The sequence below is a fragment of the Eleutherodactylus coqui genome, chromosome 1, assembly GCF_035609145.1.
Source record: "Eleutherodactylus coqui strain aEleCoq1 chromosome 1, aEleCoq1.hap1, whole genome shotgun sequence".
NCBI lineage: Eukaryota > Metazoa > Chordata > Amphibia > Anura > Eleutherodactylidae > Eleutherodactylus > Eleutherodactylus coqui.
Window position 1 is genome coordinate 176,220,122 of NC_089837.1, and position 23,429 is coordinate 176,243,550.

General features: G+C 42.8%; 1 protein-coding gene across 1 annotated transcript in view; it reads right to left on the reverse strand.

Moving 5' to 3' along the window:
* The window catches only part of DST (dystonin), a 391,490-nt gene that overhangs the window by 288,212 nt on the left and 79,849 nt on the right, over window positions 1-23,429 (reverse strand). The window contains exons 3-5 of the mRNA XM_066604043.1: window positions 15,657-15,746; window positions 3,555-3,632; window positions 1,645-1,737 (exon numbers count right to left, since the gene is read on the reverse strand). Of these exons, the coding sequence (XP_066460140.1) occupies window positions 1,645-1,737; window positions 3,555-3,632; window positions 15,657-15,746 (261 nt within the window). The remainder of the gene's footprint in view (window positions 1-1,644; window positions 1,738-3,554; window positions 3,633-15,656; window positions 15,747-23,429) is intronic.

A 23,429-nucleotide genomic window follows, 5' to 3' on the forward strand; every position in this document is an offset into this window, starting at 1 on the left:
AGGACCCCCACAATGATATCCGTATACCCTATTAGGATATACAGATAGGTGTTGTCTACATTAGGGAAACCCTTTAAGTAATAAAGTACAACAAAAAGAGAGAACATGATCACTTTAACTTTCTTCCCTATTCAGATTTCAAATATAGTTGGATTAATGAATGTCTGGATCATGTATATTTATACCCCTTTTACGTCATTACTCATTAAATATCCTTGCAGCAGACTCTAGATGCTGCCAGTCATTTCATTTGGTTCTGTTCACATATGTTCTGAAGCCTCCATTGAAGATAAATGGCGGATACTAAAGTCAACGGGGTCTTGTTGTGCGCAGGTCCATCATAGTGCTTTATTGGCTTCTTCTACAAATGGACGGCACAATGCAGATGTAAACGGCACCTCTGTGTTTTCTTGTTTTAGATTACCGTACTGCACATTACAGATCAAATGCAGAACGAGATATGTGAAAATGTAGTTGGTGGCGACATCTAGTGGTTGTTCTATGAATTGCAGGAAGTAATGATTAGGAGTGGCAGGAGTTGTCAACAGCTAATATGTCACTCATTAATCAAACATTAATAAAAATATTTCACACCAAACATGTCTTCACATAATCCTTCACAGGTCCCTGGTATTTAATAAAGTCCTTACAGCCAAAGTCATTTTTCATCTTTACCCTTCATCTTTTCAGCATCATGTATTTTTTAAATCAGCAATTAAATTTATGAATGTAAATATATCATAGGCCTGGAAAAGCCTGGTGGATCATTTGTATATCTGACTGAAAACGACAACTTCTTCTAGATGCAGGATTTATTTTTTTTTACAAACAGTGTATTATGCACTGTAATTTTAAATGCCACATAAAAGCCAGGAAGCCACTTATACTTCTAAGAAAATTTCCATCATCATTCCTGGTCAGAATACAATATCAAGGAAAAAAGATAAAACCCCAACTTGTGTCCAGCTGTCAGTCAGGGTAAGTGCTCACCACACAGGAAGGAACACATTGCCTTTATCTAGCTGCACTACAAAAATGCATGACTAAGAAATAGCGAACGATCAAAATATAAACTTAAAAGAATGACCACTAAATTAGCAGGCTGAATGAGTAATATTTCAGCCACCGCTTAAAGGGAACCGGTCACGTCCCTACGGCACTATAAACTAAGTTATGGTGCTGTTAGGGTACATGACAGGGAGCAGGGTGATGGATTCTTTATACTCGCTCCCTGGATCTAGCGATTGGTGTCTCTGTCTGAAAATCCTGCCGACACTGCAAATCGGACTTCACAGAGCCGTGTGCGGCCTGCCATAGACTTATACAGGAGAGTGCGCACACAGCTCTGGGAAAAGAGTCACATTTGCACTGCCGGAGCAATCATCAGAGGAAGACAATGCTGGATCCAGAGAGCAGGTGAGTATGAAGAATACATCACCCGTCTCTCTGTCACGTTCCCTAACAGCACAGGGGACCGGACAGGTTCCCTTTTTACATAGATATGACTCAGGTACAAAAAAAGATCAAAATCCACAATTAATCCTTTTTCCAATGCTGTGATTCTGTAACAAACAAGCAGCACTTGTTTCATGGAGCGAATACAATATTCCATAACGGAGCACAACTATAATGATAAAGTCTTACCTGAAAGTGCAGAATGATGGTCCATATTAAACCCAAAGTCAATTTGGGATTCCCATCTGTTATATCATCATTTCTTATATTCACTAGCTTCACCTGCAATGAAATACAACCATAGATGAGAGAGATGCAGTATGAATGTACTCATTTTCATTTACAACAGGGGCGTCCAATTTTTTGGCGTCTCCTGGCCACATTGGAAGAAGAAGAGTTGACTTGGGGGACACATTAAATACACCAACATTAAAGATTTAGGGCATGGTCTTCTCTCAACCCCATTGTCCTCCACAGTCTTTCAAACAACCCCATCAAGCTCCACAGTGCCGCCAAACAGCCACTATTACCCTGCAAATAACTCTGCCGCCAGGCCATATGGACTCCAGACTGCGGTCAGTGCAAACTTCTGCATAAAAGCCTGGATACAGAAACCTGTCTGGGCTCATATGCAGTTTGTGGCTATGGACCCGTTTCTGAGACCATGGGGGATGACACAGCATCAGATGGCGAAGATAAAACCGGCGTCTCTTGCCCTCACCTCGATACTGAATAGGAGCGGTCAGGACTCGAGAAGGTAGGAGGTAGAATGGCACCACTGCAAGGCACCCGCGGGACCCAGAGAGACCGAGTGAGTCAGATAGTAACAGAGCTGCAAGTGCTGCCCACTGCCTTGTCATCTATGTGAGCCTCTCTGTGAGCAGAAGCTTATGGCCTGCCGCTGCCATGTACCACCTGCGGCCTTGCTTCCTCCAGATTCAGCTTGCACGGGTCTCCCTTCCCTTTGGGCCACATTCACAGCCATCCTGACTGGACACCCCTGATTTACAGAGATCAAAGTTTCCCATTGGGTTAAACATAAAAGTTACAACATCCTACATCAAATGCGCCTAGACTGGCTATAACAGAGACTGACAAAGGACAACATAGCAACACTAAATAGGCCGCTGGTTGGCTATATATATATATATGTGTTCTTTAGAGAAGTAGACAGCAGAGCAAGATCATGGAGGAACTAACTGTGCTGTACTGTAGGGCACTAATATGGCTGGCACACTTGTATAAACACTGCTATACCACCAACGTTTCTGTGCACATTGCTATGTGCATGGCACAATATTGGGGGTAATTCTGTGTGGCAGGCTGAAAGTTATACTCAACTCCACAGTGATGTCATTATTGTGTTGGCACTACTATTTACATGTTCACTGGCACTACTTTTTGGTAGTGGCTGCACCTGGTATTGCAGCTCAGTCCCATTCACTTGAATAGAACTTAACTGCAGTGAGCTGCTATACTGCTATATCAGATACAGCCACTGCCAGAAGTACAGAGTTCTGCCTGATAAGCCATAAGAGGGCGTGCCGCATGCTAAAGTGCCGTGGTCCTTTCAAGAAGTGAGTTAACGTAGTATGGGGTGGCCTATCCTTAGTAGCTGTAGTACCAGAAAACCTCTGACAGAAAAATATCACAGACTACTACAGTCTCCAGGAAATTATTGAATATAAGCCCCATGTGTATATAGTATGAAGTGTTACTATCCTGCCTTATCTAAGCGCCTGGTAATACAATAAGTGCTAATTTGCCCTTCCTCTAATGAGATGACTCTGGATACTGTCCAGCCTGCATAGCAAAGCTGACAAGTAAGCTACAGACAGTAGAAGGTGTCAGTCTATTGTGACTCCTGTAATTGCCATTGTGGAAGATGGAATATTTGAAGATGTTTTTTATGAGGATAATAAATAAATCTATATTTATAATAAAAACCTGATCTAAATAATACCAAATGTTATAATAATATATTCATTTTAATATAATTAAACTCAATGACATAAAACACAGAGAGAATACAAAATTACAAAGTTACTGCAGTTACGAAAATGAATTATTTAAACGGAGAAAAAAGTGACCGGCATTACCTGGCGCTTTTTTAAATAATCAAGTGCTATTTGTACATTCTGTAGTCTGTGAAAGCGCATTCGGCCTTTTTCTCGGGGCTAGAAATAGAAAACAGAAGAAAAGATTGTAATATACACTGATAAAAACTACATCCCAACATTGTCACTTGATTTAAAAGGGTTTCAAGAACAGATTCCCACAACTCACAATATTAAATAATGAAACTTTATGACTTTGAGCTTTATTTCCCCTCCAATGGTCACCAGATCCCCCACCACCCTTGATGTCATTGCCCGCACAGTGACGTGTCAGTTGGCCCTGTGTTGGCTCCTGTAGTACTGTGGGGTAACAACATCTAGTAGTAACTGATCTGGGACCCTCCTCATTGCCTTATAATCACTTCATACAGTATACTTTAGTATTGCCAGCTGTAGGAGCCTATTCTTCATGACCAAAAAACCCTTCAAGTCAACAACAAATAAAAGTCAAGACATTTTTTTATTCTACGGATATCAGCTTTCCTGGGGAGGACCCAACAAAACCCCTATATCTCAACTTTTTGACCAATTTGGGATAGGATACTTTCTCCAGAAGGCGTGGTACTAGAAGCATTTTTGTGACATACACGTGCCACCGGCATGTTCAGCATTAACATAATATTTAGAGTTGCGAGTGTAACATTTCAGGCATAAACTACTACAACAAACACTGAAAAGCCAAAGCACATACATCATATGTGTATCTACTAACATGACGGTAAACCAGTGAGCTCTGTTAACTGCAAGAGGTACAACTTTGTATGGGGCCCAGATTCACAGTTATATGGCCACTGCAGTAAAGAGACCAGACACTGGCTTTCTTTCATGTTACTATAATGGAGTCATCATGCATGGCTCACAGCAATCTGAACACAGAAAGATTGTAGGATGAGGTCTGAGCGTGATGGTTATATTGAAGAGAGCAGTTGGGAGTTGGACAGTCATGGCAACGCTGTGAGGCTGTAGGCTGTAGGATGAAGGATAGAGTGTGATGTCTACCTTGTAGGATTATAGGATGATGGATGGAATGTGATGTCTACTTTGTAGGATTTTGGATGAGTGTTGGAGCATGATATCTACTTTGTAGGACTATAGGATGAGGGATAAGTATGATGTCTACTTCGTAGGACTATAGGATGAGTGTTGGAGCGTGATGTCTACTTTGTAGGACTATAGGATGAAGTATAGAGTGTGATGTCTACCTTGTAGGATTATAGGATGATGGATGGAATGTGATGTCTACTTTGTAGGACTATAGGATGAGGGATGGAGTGTGATATCTACATTGTAGGACTATAGAATGTGGGATGGAGTGTGATGCCTACTTTGTAGGTCTACAGGGTGAGTGTTGGAGCGTGATGTCTACTTTGAAGGACTATGGGATGAGTCTTGGAACATGTCGTCTACTTTGTAGGACTATAGGATGAGGGATGGAGTGTGATGTCTACTTTGTAGGACTAAAGGATGAGTGTTAGAGCATGATGTCTACATTGTAGGACTATAGAATGAGGGATGGAGTGTGATATCTACATTGTAGGACTATAGAATGTGGGATGGAGTGTGATGTCTACTTTGTAGGTCTACAGGGTGAGTGTTGGAGCATGATGTCTACTTTGTAGGACTATAGGATGAGGGATGGAGTGTGATGTGTACTTTGTAGGACTATATAATGAGTGTTGGAGCATGATATCTACTTCGTAGGACTATAGAATGAGGGATGGAGTATGATGTCTACTTTGTAGGACTATAGGATGAATCTTGGAGCATGATATCTACTTTGTAGGACTATAGGATGAGGGATGGAGTGTGAGGTCTACTTTGTAGGACTATAGGATGAGGGATGGAGTGTGATGTCTACTTTGTAGGACTAAAGGATGAGTGTTAGAGCATGATGTCTACATTGTAGGACTATAGAATGAGGGATGGAGTGTGATATCTACATTGTAGGACTATAGAATGTGGGATGGAGTGTGATGTCTACTTTGTAGGTCTACAGGGTGAGTGTTGGAGCATGATGTCTACTTTGTAGGACTATAGGATGAGGGATGGAGTGTTATGTGTACTTTGTAGGACTATATAATGAGTGTTGGAGCATGATATCTACTTTGTAGGACTATAGAATGAGGGATGGAGTATGATGTCTACTTTGTAGGACTATAGGATGAATCTTGGAGCATGATATCTACTTTGTAGGACTATAGGATGAGGGATGGAGTGTGAGGTCTACTTTGTAGGACTATAGGAAGAGTGTTGGAGCATGATATTTACTTTGTAGGACTATAGGATGAGGGATGAGCGCTTGATGTGTAGGACTGCACAGCGGAAAAGTGGTGCCAAGCAGTGATAGTTACACTCACTTGTAATGGATGTGACTACACAACACTTGGCTAGCTTAGTAACAGTGAAGTCAAGATGCTGCCACGATGGACAGCCTACTGTTAGGATACTGCTTAGCTCTGTGTAGACCTGTTTGATCCACCACAAGAACTGTAGTTTGCAGCGGCACTGGACTTAGATAAGTATGCAATTTTTCTTATATTAAGTTCAGCAAATGTTTTGAATGAGAACTTGATCCTACGTCAGGTAAGGTGTTGCACTTCTACAACTCAATTAGGCAATACTGAAAAGGTAAATGCCGCTAAAATCTACAGGGCGTGGGTAAAAGGCGTCATTTACAAAATACCAACATCAATTGGATAATTCTCAATTAATGCAGGTCAAGACAGCATGAGAGACACTTGTGAGATCTCAACCTGACGAAAGATCGGGATGACATACAAAACGCGTTGTATTTGCCTGTGCTTTGTTGTACTTAATGTAGGAAACATGTCATACTTGTCTAGGTCCAGTGTCATAGCTAGCGCCAATCCTAGTGGCGGATCAAACAACTGCAGGGCAGGATAGATCCTCCGGAGAGAGAGACGCTCTCTGTAGCCACTGCCCACTCTGGCCAAAAATGATGAGGATCCTTAACAGAGGACCCCTTTCCCATCCTTGGTGAACTCACAATTCCTTAACAGGGTACATGAAAATGGCTTTTCTAAGCTGGACAACTCCCTTTAAGGGATGTCTATAGTGGGTGATTGTAGGTTAAGACTGGTGTCACACGGGCTTAAGCACATGTGTGTATTACTGTACTTTTTTAGTGTGGATATTGTGCGCATTTGCAAAAATGCGCCCATTCATTGAAATGGGCAATTAAGTAAAAAAGTTCAATATGTGCTATTTTTGTGCGCAAATGTACAGGAAAATACGGCATGCTGCATATTTTTTTATGCAAACTAAATGTGCGTGCAAAGTGTGCACATGGGAACAAACTCATTGAAATCAATGGGTTCTATTCTCTGCGTATTGCATAATGCTGCACACATACGATCGTGTGACACAGACCTAAGAGTCTGAATGTGGGGTCTGCAGTGAAATCCTGTCAGTAGGAATGTGTCTATAGTGAAAGTAGGAGAATGCAAGTCAGAGGGTGATGACTTGGCACAAGGTTACATGATGAGGGTTGTGATGCTGACAACTAGATCATGATACATTAACAGTAGATACATGAACACATATGACAGCAATCTATAATGCTCAGGTCATTACTAATGTTAAAGTGACATTGCTCAGGGAAAAATATATTTCGTGACATTATCTTCTGTTATATCAAAAGTCATTTACTGAAATCTGAAATATGCCTTTACAGTTTTCACGCATGAAAGTCCGAGAAACCAATGTATATATTGGGAAAAAATCTATACAGTGTGTATTATATGCATTACAGTAGAAGATCATTGTAAAGTGTAAAGTTAGGAAAAGAGGTGCAAAGCTGCAAAAAATAAACTTACTTATAGTGAACTTTACTCAAGGCTAAAATATCATATAAGAGAGTTTAGCTAGAAATTACACCATTTAAGATTATTTTTAAAGCAATATACTTCCTTTAAAGCAATTTTGTAATATTCATTTATATGGTAAAATTGCACTTCATTGAATCTACCACAAGGTGGCAGAGTTACACTAAAGACCTACAACCTTGGAAGCCTATGGAGGCCAAACATCTGAAATATTCGGCCAAATATGCAATGAATTCCTCTTGTGTGATCTATGAAAGTGACGTGTTCACATCCAGCACATAAGCAGTGTAATACAACCTCTATTGGGAGGCAGTACCATGAGCAGGTGACTGTTCTTTCCACAAACCTATCACATGCCAATCACAAATATACTGTGTATGTGTGTAGATATATATATATATATATATATATATACACATACATATATATATATATATATGTGTAGATATATATATATATATATATATATATACACATACATATATATATATATATATATATATAATTTATAGAGCCAGAGAGGGAGGGAAAGAAAAGAAAATGACAGCACATTGGCAGTATAACACAGAGACATGGGGTTGGGATGCAGAGAGAGACAAGCTATTGACTGTGAATAATCTGACTTGCTTGATGGAGTGGCAGTGATATACTCTCCAAATAACATAAACCAGCAAATATGCCTTCCATTACTTCTACAAGATTAGCATTGCCCAGATTATCTCACAGTCACAGGACAAAAATGCGCCAGTGCCCACAGCCATAGGATCTCTAGCACAGATCTGTATGCCCGCTGTATCACTAGCATACTATACATATATCCTATATACCCTACACCAGCACAGGGTTTATACAGAAACGATTACAGCGTCAACAGACTTCATTTAAATCAGTAGAACAAATAACATTTATGATATTATTACGTATCGTTTCCCTTTTTTATCTTCCATTTTTACTTAGGGTTGAGTGATGTGGCCAAAATTATTAGAATCTCGATTTTAAAAAAAACAAAAAACTTTTCTCAATTCTCTATTTTAATATTGATTTTCTGTTTGCTAAACAGCCTAAAAGAATAGCAAAACACCTGTTTTGCATAAGAAAATTGTACGCACAGTAATTCCTTAATATAGGCTGCTTAACAAAGTATAGAGTACAAACTTTATATAACTTATATACCCCTCAGTATTTGCAGCCCCCAGTTGTCGCAGCAACCCATGTACTATCCATGCCCCGTGCAGTCATCACAGCTCCCTAAGTACTAGTCAACCCACCTGCAATAATAGTCCCTCACGTACTGTCCTCCCTCCCAGTCATCACAGTCCCTCATGTTCTGTTCTCCCTCCCAGTCATCACAGTCCCTCAGGTACTGTCCTTCCTCTCAGTTATCACAGTCCCTCATGTACTGTCCTCCCTCCCAGTCATCACAGTCCCTCATGTACTGTCCTTCCTCTCAGTTATCACAGTCCCTCATGTACTGTCCTCCCTCCCAGTCATCACAGTCCCTCATGTACTGTCCTCCCTCCCAGTCATCACAGTCCCTCATGTACTGTCCTCCCTCCCAGTCATCACAGTCCCTCATGTACTGTCCTCCCTCCCAGTCATCACAGTCCCTCATGTACTGTCCTTCCTCTCAGTTATCACAGTCCCTCATGTACTGTCCTCCCTCCCAGTCATCACAGTCCCTCATGTACTGTCCTCCCTCCCAGTCATCACAGTCCCTCATGTACTGTCCTCCCTCCCAGTCATCACAGTCCCTCATGTACTGTCCTCCCTCCCAGTCATCACAGTCCCTCATGTTCTGTCCTCCCTCCCAGTCATCACAGTCCCTCATGTACTGTCCTCCCTCCCAGTCATCACAGTCCCTCATGTTCTGTCCTCCCTCCCAGTCATCACAGTCCCTCATGTTCTGTCCTCCCTCCCAGTCATCACAGTCCCTCATGTACTGTCCTCTCTCCCAGTCATCACGGTCCCCCACATACTGTCCTCCCTCCCAGTTATCACAGTCCCTCATGTACTGTCCTCCCTCCCAGTCATCCCGATCCCCCACATACTGTCTTCCCTCCCAGTTATCAAAGTCCCTCACGTACTGTCCTCCCTCTCAGTCATCACAGTCCCTCATGTACTGTCTTCCCTCCCAGTCATCACAGTCCCTCATGTACTGTCTTCCCTCCCAGTCATCACAGTCCCTCATGTACTGTCCTTCCTCCTAGTCATAATAGTCCCTCATTGGCATTGCAGGCACAGCTCTGTCCACAGTGACAGCAGGTTGGCCAAACAGCTGATAAGTATGGATCCTGAGCAGGGAACCCCTGCAGATCTACTATTGATGACCTATCCTGGGCAAATTTTCAGAAAACCCCTTTAAGTTAAAGGGGTCCTACAATATAACAAAATGAAGTATTAAGCTGGTCATACACATCAGATAACATTCTAACTTGACCTAATGTGTATGAGGGCTCACAACTTACACACATATCGAAAAAAAGGCAGAAAAAAGAAGGATAAGACATACTAGATTTCAATATGCCTGGTCCTTTGTTCCTACAGATGGGACTGGCAGCAGTTTGCTCTCCTCCCCATTAAAATAAACATGTGTCCCGACTGAGATTCAGGTGCCGTCAGGGAGGAACAGGGGGGGAGGGGGATCTCCCCCCCCCCCTCTTCGCTCCCGTAACACAGCGCTCACCCCTGCCGGCACCTGAATCTTTTCTCACAAGCGGGCAGGTACTCGAAAAGGACAATACTCGCTCGAGTATTTGTCCTTAACGAGTATGCTCGCTCATCTCTAATGTATATGATAGAATCAGGTAAAATAAAAAAACTCTTGACTAACATCCCATTCCCAAGATCAGCGGGATCGGAGTTCTTAGGGGTTAGACCCCCACTGATTGTTTATTGTATAATCACTTCATGAGATGGGAATACCCATTTACAGAGATTCTGTCATTCTGTCCTATTCCTTCCCAGTCAGTCCTCTTACAGCATCTTCTCCTGGCTGATCTTCCCCAGTCCCCCGGGTCACCTCACCGCAAGCCGCCAGATCCTCTTTTTGTTATTATGTGTCCATTCTCTGTATTCTTCCTCCGACAGGTCAGTGTAGGTTACATTACTAGTGATGTAACATTCACTGCCTAGGAAGGAATGCCGGTCTATTGCAGAGACTGCGCATGCGTGCTGTCTCACAGCGCGAGTTCATATACTATTGCAGAGAGACAGCGCACATGCACAGTCTCGGCATTAGCATACTAGTGACTTAGCATACATTACCCTACAAGAAGGACACTGCAGAGAATGGGCGCTTCGTCACCAGAAGAAGAAGAACTGGCTTGCGTTGAGGTGACTCAGGGGGACTGCAGGAGATAGGAGAAGATCGGCACAGAGAAGATGCAGTAAGAAGACCGACGAGGAAGGAATAGGTAAGTATAGAATTTGTTTTTTTTTTTAATGACAGAACTCCTTTAAGTTCATGCTGCCCGAAACACAAGATAGGTCATCAATAGTTGATTGGCTGGGGTCTGTCGCTTGGGACCCTGACAGATTAGCTGATTGTGCGCCCACTCACAACACCACACTTACACAGGGGTCGGAGCGGAAGCAGTGAAAGTCTCTGCTCCGACCTCTGTGTATTTGCGGCACTGACATCATGCACCTGCTAGGTCATCAATAGTATTCTCTCTGGGAAAAGCCCTTTAAGACAGGAATAGACAGCATATCCAGAGTCTAACCTCTAGCCACTGAAAATGGCAAGTGACTTATCCCTCAAATGGCTCTCTTTGGGACTCAAATCAGCCTCCCCAAAGTGTCAGGTAGTTGCTTTGATCTGCTGATGAATTGCATCCTGCCACTGACTACACATGAAATGTCTCCTCGGGTTGCAGTATGTTGTACTCTATTGTGGCTGCTAACTGCTTAGAAAGTGACTGGGAGTGCGTTGAAAACATATCACATTCTCTTAAAGTAACCTTATATGGCTGCCGAAAAGAGGCCCCAGAAGAAAAAGATATTCTAATGCCCCTGAGCTGGTAGGCTAATCTGAGGAGAGAGATTCCAACTTTAGGAGAATTTTCCCTTTATGAATTTTATATATATAGATTATGAAGGTTGTAAAATACCAGGCTGTAATCACAACACATAGTGGAGGAAGCCACATGCATGGTTGCCTCCTCTCTGGGGTGCTGATTAGGGGAAGAATGGGACCTCTAGTCTCCCAGTAGCTACAAGCTCCACTTCCAGGATTCCCACCTATCAGACACTTATGGCGTATACTTTTAATATGACATTTCAGATGGGAATGTCACTTTAAGTTTTATTGCGGCCCTTGAGACTAGTTCCGTATGACATTGTGGCCCTTGGACCAGAAAAGGTTGCGCACCCCAGTTACTATCTACTTGAGCCTAGTCTCAGCAACCGAAGCTACATAGACATTTTTGATAAACATTGGTCACACAAATAGGCATGTCTCTATTAGTAAATACCGTTTCCCGTTAAATACCAAAGCTGGAGCATGTTTTCTTAGAACTCCACCTTGTGCCTTTCCTTTGATACTCCTGGGTATGAATAACATTCCCCTTGTCAACTGGGAGTTCCCCTTCATAATCTGATACTGTCAGCCCTGGCTGTACAGTGTCAGACTATGTAGGGTACCCCTTGTTGACAACTACAATGGTAACACCCAGCTGTCAATTTATTCATAAGTCTCCAAGAGGAATAACAGAGCAACGGCAGGGTTCTAAGACTAAATGCTCCAGCATTGTTATGTCATTGGGAATACAAATGCAGTACTTACTAAAAAAAAAGCCATGTTGAGCTAACAGGTCCTCTCTAGAGAACAGAAATCACTAGGCATGGTTAGCTCTCCAATTTTTAGTAACAGGTGAACCTATTTGTGTGCAAAACAATGACACTGCAAACCTAAACAGGAATTAGTATTGTTATGGGGGGTCACACCTACCCCCTTATCCTCATCATCCACCTCCTCATGCTCATCAAACTCGCATGCTTCTGAGGAACTCACCAACCGTAAGGTCTTCAAAAAATCTCGTTCCCTTGGCTAATGAACACAACAGATAGAAAAAGAAGGCACAGCAAAGACACAAGACAGACCACAAATGAAGAGAAGAGTATGAAAAGAACATAATGAAGAGGGGGCATACAAGGCAAAGGAAGTTATGATCACAACAGAAGACAATAATGAGAGTGGGCGGACCAAGGAAAGGGTTAAAAGCAATAGGAACTAGAAGGGGACAGAACCAAAAACGTTTATGATACAAGTAATGTAACAAATCTAGTTAATTATACAACTAACATCATAAATAGGAGTGATAAAGGTAAGACCTATACATGTGTCCATGTGTCTCTGATAACAGAGGCGTTCAGGGTTATTTTTTTGTCCTATTCCTTATAAACCCGAAAGTAAAAACCCATGGCAAGCTCCATCAGAGACCAAATTACATGGATATTCTTCTAGGAGGGACTATCACTAATATTGTGATGATGAAGGCATCATAAGGTGGCAGACTGGGGCGCCACCTCACGGGCTCTACCTTCTGCATGGGACATACAGCTATGGGTGCACATGGCAGGTTTGTAAAAGAATCCGAAAGTCATCAAATATATAGAAATGGGATTGTTCTGCAGCATGTGCATGGACTTTTACAAACCGCATGCATACGATGGATTATTGACGCAAAGATTCTATCTACCACCTTTATCTGAATTTGTGAACTTTTTCTATTCACAGTTTCTGACCCCAATTTTGACAAAACTACAGCCAAAACTATTTCGCCTTTTGTATGCTGAAATCACACACGTCTTGTAGCATTTTTCATGATGTTTTCTTTGACATTTTAGTTTTTAAAAATGCTGTAGCCAGATGTTACTTAACCCCTTAAGGGCGTGGTGCTTTTTTTAAAACTGGTTTCTCCTCCCTAGTTTAAAAAAAATCATAACCGTTTTGTTTCTCCATTGACGTAGCTGTCTGAGGGCTTGTATTTTGTGGGGCGAGTTGTATTTTCCAGTGCGACTACTTAATGCAGCATATAATGTACCAAAAAAAATAACAGCTTTGCTATCTTTGGGGGAGGTGGTTCTTGTTTTTTACAGCATACACACTGTGGAAAAAATGATATTCTGTGGGTCCTTACTAGAGATGAGCGAGTATACTCGCGAAGGTACATTACTCGAGCGAGTAGTGCCTTAGCCGAGTATCTCCCCGCTCGTCTCTAAAGATTCGGGGGGCGGCACGGGTGACAGGTGAGTTGCCGGCCCCCGAATTTTTAGAGACGAGCGGGGAGATACTCGGCTAAGGCACTACTCACTCGAGTAATGTGCCTTAGCGAGTATACTCGCTTATCTCTAGTCCTTAGAATGCTTATAATACCACCACTTTTTTTTTGCTGTACTACTTTTGCCATTTACTTACAACTATAACGTATTTATCTTTCTATCGATGGGGCAGTGTGAGGGCTCGTTTTTTGTGGGACAACCTGTGGTTTCTATAGGAGCCTTTTTGAAGTACCTATGGCCTTTTTCATTAAAAATTTTCTTGGAGAAAGGTAACAAAAAAAAAAAAGCACAATTCTGGCGTCCTGTATTTTTTTCTGCTGACGTTCACCGTATGGAATATATAATGTGCTATTTTGATAGATCTGACTTTTTTGGACGCGGCTACACAAGATATGTTTGCGGGGGCTTTCGGTTTTGATTTTTTTTATTACAAATGTAAGAAAGGATTTTTTTTTCAAAATTTTTGTATCCTTTATTTTTTAGAATAAAAAAACTATTTTTCACAAATTTTTAGTCCCCATTGAGACCTTGAACTTGCAATCGTACTTATTCTGTATACTGCAATACTTTGGTATATGGTATTTCTGCCTGCATTCTATCAGTACAGGCCAATTTCCTATATTAATAGGCAGAAATACATGGCAGCCCCGAGGACCTTCAGATGCCACGTAAAAACATTGAGAAAATTGTGTGAGCCCTTTAGGGCATGTTCACATAGGGCAGATTTGCTGTGAATTTTTCATGCCTACTCTCGGCATGGAAAATCCACTGCATTTACAGTAACATCAAAATGGGTGAGATTCTCAAAATCTCGTCTACATGCTACAGAAAAAAATCTGCACAAAACTCCCGCGGAAATTGACATGCGGTGCGGAAATTCAAATTGTGTCAATTTCCGAACCAAATGGACATTCCACAGCAAATGCGCCCTGTGTGAACATGCCCTTACGCTAGTAAAAATACCCTGAATTTCAAACATTTTTCACAGCTTTTTTACAGGGATTATTTGGTGCAGTTTTTATGCTACATTTGTAACATGCATTTCTTCCAAGGTTTTTATGTCCTATTAAGGAGACTTTTGGAAAACCAACACAAAACCCACCCAATACAGAGCATTCTGCATTTTCAAAAACTAAAAAAACACCACTGACCCAAAAGGCACCACAGAAATGCAGGAAGCAAAACGCTTTCTTTGTACTGCGGTTTATATTTTGTTACAGAATTTAAAATAACATCTGTCAGCAAAAAAAAACAGCGTAAAAGGCCAACACAAATATTGTGTGAATCCAGGCTTATACTTTCTGGCACCTATAGGCTGCATAAGAATATACCCTAGGGGGTGCTTTCATTTGTAGCAGATTTAGGTGCAGATCTGCAACAGATTACACTCTTTGGGCTTAGTCACATGGGCGTTTTTACGTGCGTACAAAAACCGCGTGACCATGTCCATTGCCACCCATATGTTCTATCTTTTGTAGGTGCGTTTTTTTTTTTTTGGATGAACGCAGTATGACTGAGCCCTCAATTGAAGGGGTTATGTCTGCAGCAGTCCTGCGCCAAAATCCACGCTAATTGTGCGGATTTTCTGCCGCATAAAATCTGCAATTCCGCTACGTGTACCGTACCCTAAAGCCAGTGTCACACATGTGATTTTCGTGGCAATTTTTGCTATAGATTTTTTAGCTAAAATTATGACTGCATCTAAAATGAAGAAAAAGTATAAAGAAAAAAAGGCTGCTAGTTCTCCTCTACTTTGCATCCACTCCTGTGCTTGGGTCAAAAAGCTGTAACAAAAATTGCATGTGTGATTCAGCAGCAGTATTTTCTGAAAGACTGAACAACTAAAGGGGTATTACAGAAAACCAAGATATCCACGGAAGCATACTGGGTAGTATCCCTCCACTAGAGATGAAGATATTGTACTCCTGCAGCATAAAGCAACTAATAAAACACTTACCAGGGTGTCTCCAGAGAGCACTTCTAATAAGGAGATCAGGTTATGTCCATCTCGCAGATCCTCATATAGATCTCCTACATGCTTCCGTACCTGCAGTAGGAAGAAGAGGAAGTTAAAGCATACACATGTAACGATGATGGCAGTACCAGCGGCCCTGAGAATCAGGAATTCAAGTGGCGGATCTCTGCCGATCATCTATTGATGACCCATTGGACATCAATAGAAACTATTTATGTAGTCCCAGAACACCCCTTTAAACCTTGGCCCATATTTACAAAACTGTGATTTTTGTCTGGCATGGGACAATTATCAAAAACAACATTTCTAAGAACTATGTGAGTATGTGGCTTGTTTTTCTTACAACAGATATGGTAATATTAGCACAAAACATTCTTTCATACTTAACATTGACAGAGACGAATAGCATTTTATGGGCAGCTTTACAGTCTTCTTATGCACAAAAAAAAAGGAATTTTAAAATTCCAGTTTTATAAGTATAACATGCGTTTTTTATGGGGTTTGTAGTGGCGTTTCATAATTAGTGTCATTTGAACATACATTTTTTTCTTCCCATTGTAACCAAGCTACACAGAAGTCTATAGGATAAAACACCCTACCCAGAGCATGTTACTTTTTTTTTTTTAAATGCCACTGACTGAAAACACAGCACAGAAGAACCCCACCAGGTAATAAGCGTTGTATGCGGTGCACTGTAGATCGTAATAGACTCTAAAGTAAGGTGTTGCTGCAAAAAAATTGTTTAAAAGGTCACATAATACGTGGAGTTTTTCAGAAAAAAGCTGAGTGTGAAACCAGCCGTAACGCTAAACTAATTCACATTTGAGACAGTAAACTATGTTATGGAACTCAAAGGAGATGGAATGGGGAATTTGGGGAGCAGTGTTTCATACTCACCGGGTGCCCCGTTCCAGCAAATCTGCATGCACCAGCAGCTTGATCCTTTCTAAGCACGTATATTTCCAGTTCATCTCTATGGTAGATGAGTGCGCAGAAAGAGTCAAGCTGCTGGAGCGGGGCACCAGCTGAGTATGAAACACAGATCCCCACACTCCCCATCCCATCACCTCTGAGCCCCTTGATGTAGTTAATGGGGCTCAAACATGATGATAGGCTCCCTATAAACGGGCTATGCCATCAAACCCCTTCCAGAATGCAGGGTCCGTAGGTGCAACTGTGCTCAGCAGTATGGAGCGTAGTTTCTCCTGAAGAAGGGGAATCCCTTCCCTTTCACCGGCTTATCGAACTCCGTGCCGGAGCGCAGAAGTTTGAAAATAACCGTAGGAAGACAGCATAAGGGGAGAAATACTCGCTGATTTGAATCCGCCCTAAAGGTGGTCAGACCTTCACAACTAAACATTTCTTCTACTACGAGCAACATGGAGAAACTGCCAAGAACAGCCATGTAATGTGGAAAGAAGGAAACTTTCCTCTCATGATTCACACTTGATGATATCATGGATCGGGATGTTGCTATGGTCAAAGAAAAACAAAAACAAACTTATTTTTGCAATGCCTATATAGCTATTAGGGCTCACTCACACGAGCGCATTCTGGCTGCATATTACGACTATACCATTTACATGCGTAATACGCAGTATGCAGCAAATATGCATGTAACGTGTATTCACTGTGTATTTTATGCATCCATAGAATATACTAGTGCGGATTATGCACATAATACACACCAATATATGACTTTTTCCATTCAGGTGCATTATATGCGCATGTAAAACTGCAAGTCCGAATGGCATAATGTAAATGAATGGCATTTTAGCACTGCGAATTACGCACGTAATATGTAATAAAATTACACTCATGTGAGTCTGACACAGTATGTGACTCTTAGCCCGTGAATAGAAACCTACTGGATCTTAAAAATTAGATAGACATATGTCTTTTTTCGGCCTTATATACTATGTTATTATGTTATATATGTACAATCATAGTGTAAACTAATCTATTAGCTCGTCACTTCACATGAGATGAAATGATTGGCACAAAGGGGCCAAAGCCATGTCTGAGTAAATCCATGTGGCAGCTGACATACTCTTGGTCCAACCCTATGCTTTTGCTGTAGGCCGCGACGGGCTGAAAAAAACTATACCACACCTGTGTTAGACTCCCCCTGCCAGTGGTGGTGGTGCTGTGGTGGCGGCTTCATGCTCATCTGCCATGAGCTGTGGCCTTGGGGAAATGCTGTGCTAAAGCTGCTTAACAGTCTGTCCTAATAGATCCCTCTCCACTGCCAGAATAAGATTTGTCATTATGGCCTCATACCAGGGATCAAAGAGAGTGGGCACCCAGTAATGATCTGATGTTTTGGGCTATGCAACGGTCCTTCTGCAAGTATTGCAGCATAAAAGCACTCATATGTCTCAAAGCACCTAAAAGTGATGGTCCACATTCCTCGGGGTCAGGCCTAAGAGTATCCTTCGGCTGGTCCCACCATCCAAAGAGAATAGCTAGGGTTTGTGATGAATAAAAGAAATGTTGCAAAGCCCCCTCCCCTGCCTCTGGACGCATAGTACCCCCTCTTTTTCTTCCACCTCTAGCGCTGTATGGAGGACAGGTTTTGTTACGTATGGATATTGTTGCCGATGTGGAGGGTGGTAAAAGGTGGTATGAGAAGGTAGAGGAAGAGAAGAAGAGGAGCAAAGAGGAAAGGTGGGGAAGGCACAAACAGGGATGAATGTCCCACAAGTCTTGGGGCTACCATGAAATGTCAACCATCATTTTTGGCTTCACCTGAAGGACATTGATACAGTGTGCTGCTAAGGACATGTAATGGCCCTGGCCATACTTGCTGTACTATGTGTCCGTGGTCAGGTGCACCCTGCCAGTGAGAGAGGTCTGCAACACCAGGGACACATTATCACTCACATAGTGGTGCAGGACAGGGATGGTTTTGGCAAAGAAATGGCAGCTACGCATCTGGTACTGTGAATTGGCATGGGGCATCACGTTGCAGAAGATGTCTGCCCACTAGCCTGAAGAGCAGCATTTCCATCGCAAGTAGCTGTGCAATACTTGAGTTCAGGCTTATGGATGGTTGGGGAGGATTTTTTTTTTACATTTCCATAGCTAGGGGAAGGAGGGCTGGTTGTTGATTTGGGACATGCTGGAATATGGGGTAGATGTTAATGAGGGTGAAGGTGGCTCAGCTTCTGCTCTCTGTTTCCCACTCCTGGTTCTAAAGCCTGCAGCCCAATCATCAATTGGTTAGAAGAGGCTTGAAGTAGTCATGCTACTACCCCTACACAAAACTGCCTCTCTGTGCTCAGACACTATTGTATGAACAGGGAGGGAGATGGTGGAAGAGGCAGCTACAGCAGAGGAAGAAAGAGCAGAATGAGGCTGATTCTTTGCCCTCTGGCCCAGGTGGGCTCTCCAAGGAGGCGGGTGGTAAGAATTCATGTGGCTGTTCATGTTGTGTTGAGGTTGTTTATATTCTTGCTGGGTTTTAAACCTTACCGCAGATCTTACAGATGACCGCTCTGCTGTCATCAGCTGCGGTTACAAAGAATTCCCAGGCTGCACAAGTCATGTGAGCTGGCCTACCTGTGGGCCGGGTGTTGGTGCTGCTAGTAGTAGTGGATGGTGGCAATATTGCACTAATGTTCTTCTGCGACACCCTACTCCCTGTCTTGGCAGAGTGTTGCCCCACAAAGTCCACCTCTTCCTCCTCCCACTGTGATCTGCTATGATGACTCTCCCTGCCTCTCTATGTTAGATCAAGTGTAAGGACTGGCAGTTCGTGGGTCCCTCGTGCCCTCACCGCCAGTCCTGTCACACGTGCGGCTGCTGTGCGGCGCAGGGGAGCCCCGGTCCTCGTCACCTCCCCTGGCCGCCGAGCTCCTCCTCGCCGCCGGGTTCCTAGGGACGCAGTGAGTGTTGCCCCGCATCGTGTCCTCGGTATTATGGCAACCAGGCATGTGTCTCCTTCCCTGCTTCCTGCAGGGCTGGGGGCGGGTTCCCCAGTGCTGCTGGGTGCACTCAGCTGATGTCAGACTCCCCGCCCCAATCAGCTACTGAGGGGGAAGCTCTGACAGCATTTAAACCTGCTTATGTCTGCAGACCAGTGCCAGTGCTAGTTTGGTCTTCCTGCTACACCAGCGTACTTCGTGTTTTCACTCCTGATATTGACTCTCTGCCTTTGACCTGACGTTGCCTTTGCCTGACCCTCTTGTACCGCGTACCCTCTCGTTGCCGACCCGGATTGTCTGACTCTCCTTGCTGTTGTTTGTTCCAGGGTCTGTCTGTTTGTTAGTCCCAGTGTCCCCCTTCCTTAGTGAGTGTAGGGTCCGTCGCCCAGTTGTCGCCCTGGGGCTTAGCCCAGGGGGGCAAGTAGGTAGGGAAAGGGGTTGCGGGTATTTTCAGGGACTTCCAGTTTCCCGGACCCCGAGTCCTGACATCAAGTACCTTATCCTCTTCCACCTTCAACTCTGTTCCCACATCGCGCTGACTCTACAATGCCTGCGGAGGGCTGACTGTGCACACTGACTCACCTTCATCTACCTATTCGGAGGAAAAAAACTGTCTGGGCATCAGTGCATTCAATGTCTTGGCTTTTTCCGTCTGGTTGTTTGGACCGCCCCATCGACATCCAATGAAACCGCTGCCCACATGCAAAACTGAGGACACATTTGATGACAAATGTGACTGCTTATTGGCTGCGCTGTGACTTGGGAAATTCGATTTTCCCGCAATTTCAGTTAAAAATCGGGATGGGCTTACCTGATTCAATTTGGCACAAAATCAGGGCAATTTTTCTGCCTGGCCGATCAAAATGAGCAATGCTATGTTCTAGGATCCCTGCTCTTCTGTATCTTTGTCCTCCCTGTATAGAATTATACATTATGACTTCTACATCACAGAACCAAATAGGTGTTATCCCAGTGATCCACTACCCTGGGAAATGTATCTGTCATATGATAATTATCTTTCCTTACATAGGTGTCATCATTTCAGGGAAGACCAATACATCTAGCCAGCAGTGATTCAGACCAAAGCTGACCAATTCTTTTTTATTTGTCCTGATTGATTAAATGGCTATGTTCCCATTAATATCCAGTAAGAGACACCTATTCTATTTATGTGTATAAACTAGATTACCTTCATAGCAGGGTTACCCCCTGCCATCGGCAAATGCTGCCCACATAACAAGCTATAAAAGCTTATTTCATCACATCTCAGCAGTAGAAATGACTGCCTTCCTACCGTGCTATTAAATCTTATGTTCTTTTTCCAGTCTGACTTTTCTCTGCTTGATTTTGTCTAATTTAAAACATATATTTGCAAAGAGCCAGCTTGGCAATGCATGCAAAGTCTTAGTCGGCATTTACCATGAATGAACGGAGGGCATGATCCAACATCCCTCTAAACACAACAGTACCATCAGGTTAGTTTCAGAACAGTGGATTACAGCCACATTTTTGTACCTGTATTACAGACTAGTTTCCCACCCTGATCGCGGGTCTACTGACTTGACTTCGCAGCATCCAACTCATGGTTGGACCAGGACACTAGTCCTTAATAAGGGCATAAAAATGCACATGTAATACCCACCCTCTTCTAAAACTGGTCTAAGGGTCATTTCTTCCACTGTTTTTTCAGCACTTTTCAAACGTCAAAAAAACCAAAACACACATAGAAAGTTGTTTTCATTGTGTTTTTACAAGCAATTTGCTGGCATTTTTAATTTTGTTAAATTAGTAACCTGCATTTTTTTCTGCTGTATCTCTATTCTCATGGCGAGCCCAACAGAGAAATGGCAGAATAAAACAAATAACTAGAGCATGAGCCACTTTGATAAAGCACCAGAAACCTCAAAAATGCCACAAAAATGCTGTGTATGTAGAAATAATAGTAATAATAGTTTACTATAGATGTCAAAGCTACAAAGTAACATCTGAGCATAGCATATCTGAACCAAAAATGGCAACAAAACCACAGTAAAGAATGCTGTAAAATACTGTGTGTGCATCCAGCCTTGGAGACAGGTAGAACCTACACAGGTAGACATGTGTCCCTTAACACTCTGTCCTAGGACACCTAATCTAATGCATTTATACCTTCGGTCTAGACTCCCATGGCTTTCAGTACAACCATTATGCTGATGATGCTCGTATCTACCTCTCTGGCCCAGACGTTGCCTCTCTGCGATATAGAATTCCGGACAGTCTATCATCCATATCCTCCTTCTTCTCTTTCCACTTTCTAGAATTTAGCATGGAGAAAACGGAATTCACCCTCTTTCCCCCATCTTAATCTACTATCCCACCAGACCTTTTAATCAAGGTTAATGGCTCTATATGGCTTTCCCCAAGTCCCATAAGTCTACTATCCAAAGTAACTGCTATGTCCTTCAAACCATACATATAAGCCCTCATCACTTCCTGCTGCCTGTAACTCAAAAACATCTCTTGGATACCATTTTTTCTCAATCCCAGTCAACAAAAATGCTAGTGCATGCCCTCATCATCCCCACCGAAACTGCAACAAACCAGGATAAGTGCATTTGCGCAATAGGCGTTGCGTATTTGTGTGCGCATGTGTGTGTTTTACTGTATTTTTTGCATATGTAAAAAAACAAGCAACCATGCTCCCATTCATTGGGATGAGCAATTAGTGTAATTAGTTCAATATGTGCTTTTTCCCTGTGCAAAATAAGTGCATGTCAACGAACAAATTGAAATCAATGGGTTCTATTCACTGCATATTGCGTGGACCAATTCTGCGTGCACAAACCGCTGCACAAATAGGTTTATGTGACAAAGGCCTTAAAAAAAGAGCGTCAAACACTGTGATTCGACCGTGCATGTGAATGGATCCCAAGACTTTGTGCACATCAAGTTTGATAACTACAGTATGCCCAGCGTATAGACTGCCAAAAACTGAAACACGCATCTTACAGATGTATGCAATTTACGTCTATACGATTGCATAAGGGTGCCGCTTAATTAAAAAACCTAAGCACTTTAAGACAAATTGTAAATATGATAACAAGCAAAGGTGCTAATCACCTTTTTTAAGCTGGTTTCATATCTGTGGGAGGGGTTCTGGTTTCCTGGTCCATTCAGGTTGCAGGAAAGGGTAATGCCTTGGCTGAATGGGTCTGTCTTATGACCCCTCTATCTCAAACCCCACTGACTATATCCAAGTCCGTTCAGTTCCCACTCAACTGCCCGGTATTTTACTGGGAGAAAAAGTGCTCGGCAACGGAACCTCCAACCAGAGGTCCCAACACAGATGTGAACCGGCCTAAAGGCAGATTTACACACAATGACTATTGCTCAAAAATCGCTCAAAAGCCGTCTTTTGAGTGATAATCGTTGTTTCTAACTGCACTGACATTGTGCAGTTTTCACTAAGCAGTCCCTGATCGTTGCTGCTCAGCATGCTGATAGACAACGATGAGCCTTATCAGGAATTGACAGCGGAATACAGCTGATACTATTGTTTCAGCTGTATCCCGCTCCCTGATGACAGGCTGAGTATGAAGAACACATCGGTCCAGCTGTATTCTGCATACCCCGCACGGAGCGCACAGCTCTATAACAGCCGGGCGCTCCGAGCAGAGAACAGCTGGATGCAGAAGACAAACGGCCCTGCTTGTCTTTTGCATTCCCCACTCGGAGTGCAAAGTGATCACTCAACATTCGAGCGAACACCTTGCGCTTAAAGGCACACAACGATTATCTCTCAAAAGTTGCTCAAAAGACGTCTTTTGAGTGCTAATCGTTGTGTCTAAAT